This window comes from Callorhinus ursinus, unplaced genomic scaffold (assembly GCF_003265705.2).
Source record: "Callorhinus ursinus isolate GAN/ISIS: 27379988/994484 unplaced genomic scaffold, GSC_fseal_2.0 scaffold61, whole genome shotgun sequence".
Lineage (NCBI taxonomy): Eukaryota > Metazoa > Chordata > Mammalia > Carnivora > Otariidae > Callorhinus > Callorhinus ursinus.
The window spans coordinates 2,218,683-2,232,818 of NW_027397123.1; the positions used below are offsets into that span (position 1 = coordinate 2,218,683).

At 42.3% G+C, this 14,136-nt stretch overlaps 1 protein-coding gene across 1 annotated transcript in view; it reads left to right on the forward strand.

Moving 5' to 3' along the window:
- ZNF383 (zinc finger protein 383) overlaps positions 1-11,761 on the forward strand; it is an 82,221-nt gene extending 70,460 nt beyond the window's left edge. The window contains exon 6 of the mRNA XM_073885338.1: positions 10,566-11,761. Coding sequence (XP_073741439.1) covers positions 10,566-10,870 — 305 coding nt within the window. The 3' untranslated portion in view covers positions 10,871-11,761. The remainder of the gene's footprint in view (positions 1-10,565) is intronic.
- The last annotated feature ends 2,375 nt before the right edge of the window (positions 11,762-14,136 follow it).

Genomic DNA, 14,136 nt, shown 5'->3' on the forward strand with positions numbered 1-14,136 from the left:
TGGTAATATTTTGCATAACTATAGTCCACTATCAAGATTTTACCAGTTTTATATGCACTTATTTCTGTATGTAACAATTCTGTAGAATTTTATCATGTGTCTAAGTTTCTTGTAGCCACCACAATATACAAAACTGTTTAATCACCACAAGGCTACCTTGATGCTACCCCTTTATAGCCATGCCCACCCCTTCCCACATCCTTAAGCCCTGCAACTATTAATCTGTTCACCATTTCACTAATTTTTTAAATTTCAAGAATGCTATATAAATGGAGTCATACAATATGTAGATCTTGTGACTGGCTTTTTTTTCTTTTCTTTTCTTTTCTTTTTTTAGCATAATTGCCTTGAAATCCATCCAAGTTGTTGCATGTACCAATGGTTGAATAGTATTCCATGGTGTGAATATACCACAATTTTTTTGTTTATTTTGTTGTTGTTGTTTTTAATGTGCCACAATTTAAAAAACTATTCCTCCATTTAAGGATATCTGAATTATTTCCCAATTTGGGCTATAATGAATACAATTAATATGAATATTCGTGTAGAGATTTTGTGTGAACACAGTTTCCAGTTCTCTGGGATAAATGCATATGCATAAGAGTTCTATTGCTGAGTCATATGGTAAGTGCATTTGGGGTTTTATAAGAAACTGTCCAACTATTTTCAAGAGTGGATGTACTGTATTACTCTATTATATATACTGCAATGTATGGGTGATCTAGTTCTCCACATCCTCACCCACATTTGCTGTTGTCACAATATTTTAGCCATTCTGATAGGTGTGTAGCTCTCCCAGAAATGGAATCTTAAACCAGTCATTCAGGAATTGCCTGATCAGCATTAATTAGGTAATCTGCTTAATGGACTCCTGCTAGCCCCTAAAGGAAAGTACCCTTGCAATAACAAATCTGATATTTATTTATTTATTTATTTATTTATTTATTTATGTATTGCCTAGTACAATTTCCTTGTTCCTGTTCCCTTCTGACTATAAAATCTCTTGCTTTGTATGGCTCTTTGGAACTCCTTTTTATCTGCTATACTGAATGCTACCCAATTAAGGAATGTTGAATAAAGCCAGGGAGATCTTTAAATTTTACCCAGTTGAATTTTAATAAAGCAGTGGTCTCTAGTTGCCTGGTATCTGGCTCTGAGATGATTTAGGGCAGAGGAAGTATTGACTTGAGGTAGATAAGGAGACGGTTGGGATATATAGACTCTGGTGGGGTTGATTTATATGTAAAAGACATGCTTCTTGCTAAGCCCCTTGCTATTTCTAAGAATTGGCTAGCCCTCGGAGGGAATCTCTCTCCAGATCTGTAAGGCTCCCACATGCCAGATCAAGAATACAGAAAATCAGAAAATAAGAAAATATACTTAATGCAATTGGCCCCGTGGTGAATAGATGCCAAACAAGACAAACACAGAATCTAAGAAAACACAGAACACATACACACAATAGAATAATACTCATCAATAAAATGGAGTTAGCTATTGATACATGCAACAACTTGGATGGAACTTAAGGGCATTATGCTTAATGAATAAAAGCCAATATCAAAAGGTACATTTTGTGTGATTCTATTCAACAGCTTCAAAATGACAAAACTATAGTAACAGTGAACAGATATTGGACAAGGAGAGTAAACAGAAAACAGCTTCATTTTTGTCTCTCATTGTCACTTTAAATATGTTCGGTGGAGCTAGATCTTCCCTGACCCTGCTGAAAATTTATTTAGAGATCATAATTTTTTTTATCACTCCTACCTACTACAAATGGTTTCAGCTCTGTAATAACAATGTCCAATCTTCATGGCTGAGCAAAAATTAAGACTTTTTCCTCTGCTTCGATCTGTTTACAGTTTATGGCAAATTGTATTTTCCAAAAATGAGTGCAACTATATTTTTGGTCCCACATGGTCTTCCAGAACCTTGCCACTTTCCCATCAGGAAGTGGAGACAATTTCCCCTTTCCACTGAATCTGGATGGGCCTTTTAAATTGTGAGTACAGTGGAAATGATGCTATGTGATTCTGAGGCTAGGTGTAAAACGTGATAGAGCTTCCATCTGGATCTTTCTTGGGACTCTTGCCTTTAGAACCCTGAACTGCAGTGTAAGATGTCTGAGGCTACCATGATGCTAAGAAGCCCAAATTAGCCCACACAAGGAGACCACATGGAGAAACCCTAAGATCACATGAAATAAGAGAGATGTCCCACCAGCTCGCGGTGGCTTGGGAACTCTGCACTCTTCCAGGTTCAGCTATCATGAAAAATTTGAGCCAAAACTGTCCATCCAGATTGTTCCAGAATTCCTGACCCAGAGAAACCATGAAAGATAGTTGTTTGAAACCATTAAACTTGACAGACTGGATATACAAACAGACAACAACAGATCATATATGACAACAGAATTCTGACCTACAAACTCTGCAGCAACCAACTAGTTTCCAATCAGGAAACCAAACTAAAACCTTGGCAGTGATCAGCCCACAACATTCAGGCTTTGGACAATGACTGCTAGCTCCCCCCACACTTTTTTTTTTTTTTCTTCCCTCTGCTTCCAGTTCAGGACCAACCAGAGAAAGCCAAATTCGATCCCAAACCAGTCATATAATATGCACTGCTTCTCTTTAGCTCACCTCCAGCTTTTCTATGCCAATAATCTCCAATCACTGTATTCCTGAAGGCTTCCCTTTTTCACTATAAAGTTTTCCTACTCCTCTTCCTGCCTTTGAGCTCTGCCAAACACAGGTGATGGCAGTTGTAATACCAGTAATTTGAAACAACCTAATGAGAAGATAAGAATTACATAAGTGGCATGTAGAATTTACAAAATATTATGGAAGAACACTTCGTGTTCAATATATATTTGATTTAAAAAGCAGGTTAGGGGCGGGTATGTGCTATGGTGAGCACTGTGAATTGTATAGGACTGTTGAATCACAGACCTGTAACTCTGAAACAAATAATACATTATATGTTTAAAAAAAAAAAGCAGGAAGGGAAAAATGAAGGGGAAGAAGTTAGAGGGGGAGACGAACCATGAGAGACTACGGACTCTGAGAAACAAACTGAGGGTTCTAGAAGGGAGGGGGTGGAGGGATGGGTTAGCCTGGTGATGGGTATTAGGGCACATACTGCATGGAGCACTGGGTGTTATACGCAACAATGAATCGTGGAACACTACATCAAAAACTAATGATGTAATGTATAGTGATTAACATAATTTAAAAAAAAAAGCAGGTTAAGTTGACATAAATAGGGGCGCCTGGGTGGCTCAGTTGGTTAAGCGACTGCCTTCAGCTCAGGTCATGATCCTGGAGTCCAAGAATTGAGTCCCACATCGGGCTCCCTGCTTAGCAGGGAGTCTGCTTCTTCCTCTGATTCTGCCCGCTCTGGGGCTCTCTCTCTCATTCTCGCTCTCTCTCAAATAAATAAATAAATAAAAATCTTTTTAAAAAATGACGTAAATATTCACATAAAGGATATAAGCTTAAACACAGCTGCGTCTGAACAGACTAATTACAGGCACTTTTTACATCTGATTGTAGACCGCGGAGGCACGTGTCTATTCTTGGGAGGGTGGGTGCAGCCCCCACGAGCGGGACCACCACGGCTTAGACTCTGGGTTCACCTACGCGGGCCTCGCCTCAGGGAGGGGTACCGAGCGCGCCCCCGGCCTGCGCGGGGGCTTCTGGGAGTTGTGGTCCAGCCGCCAGGCCCCCGCGCGGGGGCACCAGCTGCAGGGCCTTCTCGGTCTGCAGCGCGGGTGGGCTGGGCCGTTGCCGGGCACGCGGCCCATGAACGTCTCGTACTGGCCTCCCTGCCCAAGACCTCCCAGGCGGTCGCCCGGAGAGGTGAGTCCCCCAGTCTTACGGGCTGAGGGCGGCGGCAATAGGGAAAGTACCGGGTCGTGCGAAGGGGGACCAGGGAAAACCGAACGTCCGGGACTCGCGGGGTCTGGGGGGCGACATAGGGGGGTTCTTGGTTCTATTGAGATGCGACGGTTGGCTGCGACTGCGTGTTCCCAGGTTGGTGAGCTGTGATGCATCCTTGGGCTGGGGGACGGGTGGGCAGAAGCTAGGGGCCCTTGGATAAATCTCGCCCGGGCATTTTGGTTTGGGGTGGCAGCTGGGCCATGGCAACCCCAGGTTGGTGGAGAGAGGACAGTGAGGTAGGGTACAGGGGTTTGGAGGGACCGTCTAGGGCTGCATGTTCTTAGGTGTTGGTGGGAGTGGCTAGATCTGTGCATTCTCGGGTTTGGGCGATGAGGGAGGAGTTAGTAAGTGGATGCCCCGGCACAGATATCTTCAACAGAGAATTCTCCATACTCTTGGCCAGAAAGGCTAGAGAGGTGTTGTTTTCACTTTGTTGTCCCAGTGGAAGTTATAGCCCCAGATGTTAAAGGTGGAGGTGCCCCAGTTGTGAATTTGGTATCCCAGGCCACCCCTGAATCACAGCCTGGCTGTATCTCTGCAAAGCCCCTATGAGTGCAGAGATTGAAGGATTTGCGTGTTCTCCTTTCTTCACGGTCTTGCAGGTGGACTTTGGTTCTTGACGCTTTTCAAGTTTTTAATTCCAGTTAGTTAACATACAGTGTTATATTAGTTTCAGGTGTACAATATAGTGATTAATACTTCCATATATCACCTTGTGCTCATTACAGGTGCGCTCGTTAATGCCCATCACCGATTTAATCCTTCCCCCATCCCCCTTCCCTCAGGTAACCATCAGTTTCTTCTCTATAATTGAGTTGGTTTCTTGATTTCTCTCTCTTATTGTTTCCCCTTTGCTTGTTTGTTTTGTTTCTTATTTCTACATGAGTGAAAGCATATGGTATTTCTTTTTCTCTGATTTATTTTGCTTAGCATTGTACTCTGTAGTTCCATCTATGTCGTTGCAAATGGCAAGATTTCATTCTTTTTATGGCTAAATAATATTCCATTGTGTGTGTATATATATACACTGCCTCTTCTTCATCCATTCATCAATTGATGGACACTTGGGCTGCTTCCATATCTTGCCTATTGTAAACAGTGCTACTATAAACATCAGGGTACCGGTGTGTCTTTGAATGAGTGTTCTTGTAGTCTTTGCATAAATACCCAGTAGTGTAACTGCTGGATCACAAGGTAGTTCTATTTTTAACTTTTTGAGGAACATCCATACTGTTTTCCGCAGTGGCTACACCAGTTTGCATTCCCACCAACAGTGCAAAAGGGTTCCTTTTTCTCCACATCCTCACCAACGCTTGTTGTTTGTTGTGTTGTTGATTTTAGCCATTCTGACAAGTGTGAAGTGAGATCTCATTGTACTGTTGATTTGCATTTCCCTGATAATGAGTGATATTGAGCGTCTTTTCATGTGTCTGTTGGCCATCTGTATGTCGTCTTTGGAGAAATATCTGTTCATGTCTTCTGCCCATTTGTTAATTGGATTATTTGTGTTTTGATGTTGAATTTTATAAGTTCTTTATATATTTTGGATGCTAACCCTTTATTGGATATGTTATTTACAAATATCTTCTCCCACTCCATAAGTGTCTTTTGGTTTTGTTGATTGTTTCCTTTGCTGTGCAAAAGCTTTTTATTTTGATATAATCCCAATAGTTTATTTTTGCTTTTGTTTCCTTGCCTGAGGAGACATATCTAGATAGAACTTGCTATGGTCGATGCTAAAGAAGTTACTGCCTATGTTCTCTTCTAGGATTTTTATGGTTTCAGGTCTCCATTTAGATCTTTAATCCATTTTGAATTTATTTTTGTGTATGGTGCAAGAAAGTGGTCCGGTTTCATTCTTTTGTATGTTGCTGTCCAGTTTTCCCAACACCATTTGTTGAAAAGACTGTCTTTTTCCCATTGGATAGTCTTTCCTGCTTCATTGAAGATTAATTGGCCATATAATTGTGGGTTTATTTCTGGATTTTGTATTGATGCTTTTATTTTCCTTTTAGGTGAGGGTGGATCTGCACAGACTGGGTATGAGGATTTCTGGCATGTGACTCAATCCTCATTTCTCCCAGCTCCCTATTCTGCTCTCTTTGGAATCTGCTGGCCCTGAGTGATCTGTGAAGAGAGGAGAAAATGGCCCCCAGGTTCCTGGCAGCAAGACCCTCAGTGAGTGGGATTTAACCTCTTTCGTGCAGTAATCCCTGTCCCCAGTTAGGTGACATGTTTGTTCACTTCCTTGCAGAGCCCACCAGGACTCTAAGACAAACATGAAACATGGCACAGCTTTAGGATACTCCAGAGGAGAGCCCACTCTCCCTCCTCAATGCACTCCCCCTACGCCACCACCCTATCAGAGCCCTGGCACACCTTAACTTTTGCCCCTACTTTCCATTAATTTAGGTCACAAATGGTCCAGTATCTCTTCCACAAGCCCCAGTGTCTACCATGTACATTGAGAAGTACTGTCCTTTCTTTTTTTTTTTTTTAAAGATTTTATTTATTTATTTGACAGAGAGAGACACAGCGAGAGAGGGAACACAAGCAAGGGGAGTGGGAGAGGGAGAAGCAGGCTTCCCGCTGAGCAGGGAGCCCGATGCGGGGCTCGATCCTAGGACCCCAGGATCATGACCTGAGCCGAAGGTTGATGCCTAACGACTGAGCCACCCAGGTGCCCCGAGAAGTACTGTCCTTTCTTGAGGGCTTTGTAGGCCTTGTTAAGGTTTTTGTTTGGTTTTGTTTTTTGCTGCAATGGATTTTAAAATTTAAATGAGATCAAATTTACAGAATTGCAATAATAGTACAAAGAACACCAATATTGCCTTAACTCATATTCATCAATTGCCAGCTTTTTGTCACAGTTACTTTATCATTGCATCTCTGTGTATTTATCATTTTCTGAATCATTTGAGCCTAAGTTGTGGACATTATCTGTCTTTTACCTCTAATTACTTTGGCATGCATCTTCTATAAGCAAGAACAGCCCCTTAAATGACCATAGTATAATTTAGAAAATTTAACCTTGATACAATACTATTGTCTGATCTCCAACCCATAATTAAAATTTGCCAATTGTCTTAATTACTTTCTTTATGGCCTTTTTCCCTTTGTTACCTCTCTTTAGTCTTCTTCAATCTGGAACACTTTCCTTTTATTTTTTTAAAGATTTTATTAATTTATTTGACAGAGAGACAGCGAGAGAGGGAACACAAGCAGAGGGAGTGGGGGAGGGAGAAGCAGGCTTCCCGCGGAGCAGGGAACCCGATGCAGGACTTGATCCCAGGACCCTGGGACCATGACCTGAGCTGAAGGCAGATGCTTAACGACTGAGCCACCCAGGCGCCCCAATCTGGAACACTTTCCTTAATGTTTGTCTTTCTTGGTCATGACTTTTGATGAGTGCCGGCTAAGCTGTTTTATAGACTGTTCCTCAGTTAAGATTTATTTGACAGTTCTTCATGATTAGATTTAGGTTTTACACTTTTGGCAAGAAGTGATGCAGAAGTGATGTGTCCTCAGTGTGTCATATCAAATAGCACATAATATTGATTTGTTTCATTACTAGTGATATTAACTTTGGTGACTTAAATTAATGTAGGGTTGGGGTGCTTGGGTGGCAGTCAGTTAAGTGTTCAACTCTTGATTTTGGCTCAGGTCATGGTCTCAAGGTCCTGGGATCAAGCCCGTGTCAGGCTCCATGCTCAGTGCAGTCTCCTTGGGATTCTCTCTCTCCCTCTCTCTCTGCCCCTCTTCCTGCTTGCACTCTCTCTATATATAAATAAAATAAAATGAAATCTTTTTAAAAATTAGTGTAGGGTCTCCCAGTTTTCTCCACTGTAAAGTTTCTATCTGGGGGTTGGAAAGGAAGAGGCAGACCTCTTAAGCCAGCTTGTCACTGTGATGTGGAAGGTATGTCAAAGCCTATGAGGACAGTAAAAAGCTCAGTGGTTACCAGGGTTGACAGGAAGTGGTGAGCAGGAAGAGTGCAGAGGATTTTTAGGGCAGTGAAAATACTCTGTATGATACCATAATAATGGATACATATCATTATACATTTGTCCAATCCCAAAGAATGTACAAAATCAAGAGTGTACTCTAATGTAAACTATGGACTTTGAATCTCAAGCTTATTCTCCTGCTTCATACAATGTGGTATGGGCAGCACCTCTGGAACTGTGTAGCTTTGGGTGTACTATGGTTGAAGTTTGAGTCTTCCCATCAAAGAAACTTTAAGGGCTGGAGAGCTTTAAATGTGTCTCATATGTCTTTTCCATCTTCTACAAAATATAATGTAAGCAGGTGCATGGATGTTTGCCAAAATCAGGACCCTAGAAACCATCAAGATTCACTGGTACTTGTCAACTGCATTCCTCTGTGGGAATGGGTATGTCTGTGTGTGACTATGTCTGTCATTTTAGCAGCTGGTGACATTCAAGGATATGGCTGCAGACTTTGCCCAAGAGGAGTGGCTTCTCAGAGTCACCTGTACAGAGAAGTGATGTTGGAACTATGAGAATCTCATCTCCTTAGGTGAGCAGAGCATCTTCCTGAACCCATTTGCTACTCTCACAGTGGGTTCAACCAAATGGATTAAATCCCCAGGGGATTAGCATTTGGGCACCCACATATTCCAGATCCCTTATGACAGAGGGTATCAGATTTGAGAGTGCAGAAAAATACCTGATCATTAGAAATGCCAGTTCCTGTCCAACTTAAAGAAGATTAAAGACACATTACAACTAAATTCAATGCTAAAAAATGTCCAGGAAGAGTGCCAAAAGGGACATATTGGCGTCGTTTGCAAATTAGCTGGATTACGTAAAATACTGTGTCAATGTTAAGTCCCCTGATTTTGATGACTGTGCTGTTGTTATGGGAGAGAATGTCCTTGTTCTTAGGAAATACCTACTAAGAACTGGGTCCTAGAGAGCCATGGGCCTGTAACTTTCTCTCACGTGGTTTTAGAAAAGAACTGTGTATGTGGAGAGAGAGAGAAAGTAATAAAGTAAACGGGCCAAACAATAACAACTGTTGAATATGGTTCAGGGTTCTGTGGGCGTTCTTCGTGTTACTCTTGCTACTTTTCTATAAAATACAAGGTTATGCAAAAAACCTACAATGCTACTTTTCTATAAAATACAAGGTTATGCAAAAAACCTACAACCCTGGCTTCTATCACCACTACTGAATCAGTGGATTTGGGATGGAGTCTGCATTTTTGACAAGTTTCTTCAAATCATACTTGGGGCTGCACTTCCCTGGCCTCATCACTGCCTATTCAACCCATTGAGCATTATTACTGTTTTATATTGCAAATGGGTCTTTTCACTGAAGTTCCCAAGAATTTCTGGAACTTTTCTTGTTTAGGGAATATATATACATATTTGTAAGTGTATAAGTAAATGCAAAATGTGATATTAATGTATAATGGGTTTATTCTCAGTCTTCAGAGGATCTTCACAGATACCAAGGCCTAGATTTGACTTGTGTGAGGGTCCTTAGTCACACTGCAGGGCCCTAATCCACATATCTTTCCCCTCAAGCAGGGCATCTGCTGTTCAAACTGGAAATGATTTTCCATTTTGAACAAGAAGATGGTGTATGGATGGAGGAAGAAATGCCAAGAAGCTCCTATTCAGGTGAGAGCCAGTCAGCCAGGAGTAAATACCATCAGTAACCCATGAATCCATGAAGGGATGGGTAACAATTTTAAAAATGTATCTTGTTTGACTTTTTATGCCTTTCATTTAATTGAAAATATTTAAAGATTTTTTGATTGGAGACAAATACCTGCTCAGGCTCCGTACATGCTTAAGAACCAGCCTTACCATCTTATTGGTTCTTCATTAAAATTTTCGACAGATGTTCACTCCATATTTGGGGTGTGTGTGTGTGTGTGTGTGTGTGTGTGTGTGTGTGTGTGTGTGTGAAGTAAGCTCTACCCCCAACACACGGCTTGAATTCACAACCCTGAGATCAAGAGTTGCATGCCCTCCCAACTAAGCCAGCTAGGTGCCCCTGTTTACTTCATATTTGTGAAAGTTATCTTTTTAACTTTTGATAATTATGCTTTAACAACACTAACACCTTTGTAGTTCACAGTTTAATCAAGTGTTTTAGTAACACTTCATTTCCTCACTAAGGAAACGGTTCTCCGTATGTTCCCTTTACCCCTGAAGCAAAAATGAAAAACCCAAGGTCAAAAGGACAAAGACCAGCAGCCCAACACTTCTCTACTTTGTGAAGCTTCTCGGCCTTACCAGCACTGCCTGAGAGTGTGTCCAGATGCGCTGTGCAGCCTTGGACAAAACCCCTGCTCACTTCATCATCTAATTTTTTTTGTCCCAGGTGTCAGGGATGAGAATGATGGGATTCTCCCTTGGCAGGCATCTCCAAGAGAAAAACCCTACAGCGGTCCCCAGTGTGGCCAAGACTTCAGGCAGCTCAGAAACCTTCTACTTCACCAGCAAACCCATACAGGAGAGAAGCCCTCTCCATGCGATGGGCGTGGAAGAGCCTTCAGGGCAAGGACAGCAGACCTTAACTTTCCCAGGCTCCTTCCCAGAGAAAAGGCCTACCAAAGCATGGAGCGTTCCAGAGTATCCAACTCAGGATCCACTCTGAGAAGGCACAGGAAGGACCACATGGGAAAGAAACCTCACACGTGTGAGGAATGTGGGAAGGACTTCAGCTGCAGTTCCAACCTGTCCGTCCACTCGCGTGTCCACACGGGCGAGAGCCCTTCAGGTGCCGAGACTTGCGACAAGGACTTCAGCTGCAGGGCAGCCCTGCAGACCCACCAGAACGTCCACACAGGAAGCCCCAGGCTTGTGAGGTATGTGGCCGGGCCTTCACTTTGTGCTCTGCGTTGGCACGACACTGGCAGACCATGCAGGAGACAAGGCCTATGTGTGTGACACATGTGGCTGGGGTTTCAGCCAGAGAGCCAACCTCTACCTGCACCAGCATGTCCATACTGGGGAGAGACCATTCCGGCGTGAGGCCTGTGGGAAGCAGTTCGGCCGGAGCAAGGATCTGGGCATCCACCAGAGGTTCCACACGGGAGAGCAGCCCTAGAGGTGTGGGGCTTGTGAGAGGAACTTCAGGCACCATTTAGCCCTCGGGAGACACCAGAGGGTGCACACAGGGGAGAAGCCCTGTCTCTGTGCCGTGTGTGGGAAGGGGGTTCAGTCAGAGTCCACCTGCAGACGCACCAGAAGGTGCACTGTAGGGAGAGGCTTTTGGGACTGGGCATCGCCCAGGCCGGTGCCTTCCAGAGCCCGGGGGAATGCCAGGGCGTGGGTGCTGAGATGCACTACATGGATCAGGCTTAACGGTATAGGGCATTTATTCCTGTTTAGATGGGAAAGATGTCATAAGTATGCAGGCTGGTAGATTTTCACAAAGTGAACACACCCGTGTCCAGCACTTGAACTGGAGAAACCAAACATTTCCAGCTCTTCCTAGAGACGTCTGCTGCTCCCTTCTTCTTGCCCCCCTACAGAGGAAATCACTCTCTGGACTTCTAAAACCATATATTTTGCAAGTTCTAGAATATCATGTAAGTGGAATTATACAGCATGTAGTCTTTTATGTAGGACTTAATTCACTCAGTGTTTGCAGGAATCACCCATGTTGTTGCAGGTACTCCTAAGTTCATCTATTTTATTACTTAGTAGTATTCCATACAACACAACTGCAGTTTGTCCATTCGCTTGTTGATGGACATTTACATTTGGGTTGTTTCCAGTTTTTGGCTTTATAAAATTGACTTTATAAATAAAGCTGCTGTGAACATCTGGGTACACCTATACTCTGTGTGGACATATACTTTAATTTCTTTCTTTTTTTTTAAGATTTTATTTATTTATTTGACAGAGCGAGACACAGCGAGAGAGGGAACACAAGCAGGGGGAGTGGGAGAGGGAGAAGCAGGCTTCCCGCTGAGCAGGGAGCCTGATGCGGGTCTCGATCCCAGGACCCTGGGGTCATGACCTGAATCGAAGGCAGATGCTTAGCGACTGAGCCACCCAGGCGCCCCTACTCTACTTTCTTTGGGGTATTTATAGGAGTAGAATTGATGAGTATTCTAAAACTTTTTAAAAAATTGAATTTATTGAAGTCTTTTTTTAAACATTTTTAAAAAATATTTAATTTATTTATTTATTTGAGAGAGTGAGAATGAGAGAGAGAGAGAGAGAGAGAACACCTGACAGGGGGTAGGGTCAGAGGGAGAAGCAGACTCCCCACCGAGCAGGGAACCCAATGCGGGACTCGATCCAGGGACTCCAGGATCATGACCTGAGCCGAAGGCAGTCGCTCAACCAACTGAGCCACCCAGGCGCCCATGAATTTATTGAAGTCTTAAAACACATGATTAACTTTTACTATATGTCAATAGACGGGAAATAATTATGCGATTTAACGATGTTATCTTGCACATTAGATTTTTACATGTACCTGGAAATTTTCAAACAAATATAGAAAAAGAACAGTGTAACAAACTCATGTCCCCATCATCTAGCTACTCATGATGAATTGTCTCCCTTATTCCATCCTCCTCCCTCACACACACAATCCTGGAGTATTTTAAAGCAAATCCTAGACTATGATATTGTTTCATCTTTAAATACTTTTGTATATATCTTCAAAAAAATATTTATTTAAAATTTTTTTCAAAGAATTATCCTTTGCTTTAAAGTTTTTTTTTATTTTTTTGAAGATTTTATTTATTTGACAGAGAGAGACACAGCGAGAGAGGGAACACAAGCAGGGGGAGTGGGAGAGGGAGAAGCAGGCTTCCCGCGGAGCAGGGAGCCTGATGCAGGGCTCGATCCCAGGACCCTGGGATCATGACCTGAGCCGAAGGCAGACGCTTAACGACTGAGCCACCCAGGAGCCCTAAAATTTTTTTATTGAGGTAAAATTCAGGTAACATAAAATTTACTATTTTAACCTTTCAAAGAGCACAGCTGAGTAGTTTTAGTACATTTACAAAGTTGTCTAACCATCACCACTGTCTACTTCCAGGGCATTTTCATCAGGCCGAAAAGAAAACCCTTTACTGTTAAGCAGTCCCTCCCCATTCTTCCCTCCCACCTACCTCTGGCAACCACTAACTTACTTTCTGTCCCTATAGATTTACCTATTCTGGGCATTCGATATAAATGGAATCACAAACTATGTGGCCTTTTATGGCTGCTTTCACTTTGCATAATATTTTCACGGTTCATCCATGTTGTAGCAGGTGTCAGTACTACATTCCTTCTTAGGGCTGAACAATATTCTGTTGTATGGATATAGCACATATTTTATCCATTCTTCAGTTGATGGACATTTGAGTTGTTTCCAGTTTGGAGCTATTATGAAAAATGTTATGATGAGCATTCATGTACAAGATTTTCATTGAGTATAGGCATTTAATTCTCTTGGATATATGTGGAAGAGTGGAATTCGTGGATCATATGATCATTCTATCTTTCGCTTTTTGAGGAGCTGCCAAATTGTTTCCCGTAGTGGTTACACCATCTTACTTTGTTGCCACCGGCAATGTATGAGGGTTCTGGTTCCTCCACATTTTCACCAATAATTGTCATTCCCCGTACCCCGCCCCCCTTTTTTTAAATCCTAATCCCATTGGTAGCTGTGAAGTGGTATCTTATTGTGGTTTTGATTTACATTTCTGTAATTACTAATGATGTTGAGTTTCTTCTCATGTTTATTGGCCATTTGTATATCTTCTTTAGGGAAATGTCTATTCAAGTCCTTTGCCCATTTTAAAACTGGATTATCTTTGTTGTTGAACTATAAAAATTATTTGTATGTTATTATCATTTGCAAATATGGTCTCCCATTCTGTGGGTTGTATTTTCACTTTCTTGGTGGTTTCCTTTGATGCACAAGTTTTTAATTTTGATGAAGTCTAATTTATTTGCTTTTTTCTTGATATTTGTGCTTTTGATGTTCTATTTAAGAAATGGTTACCTAGAGGGGTGCCTGGGTGGCTCAGTTGGTTAAGCGACTGCCTTTGGCTCAGGTCATGATCCTGGAGTCCCGGGATCGAGTCCCACGTCGGGCTCCCTGCTCAGCGGGGAGTCTGCTTCTCCCTCTGACCCTCTTCCCTCTCGTGCTCTCTGTCTCTCATTCTCTCTCTCTCAAATAAATAAATAAAATCTTTAAAAAA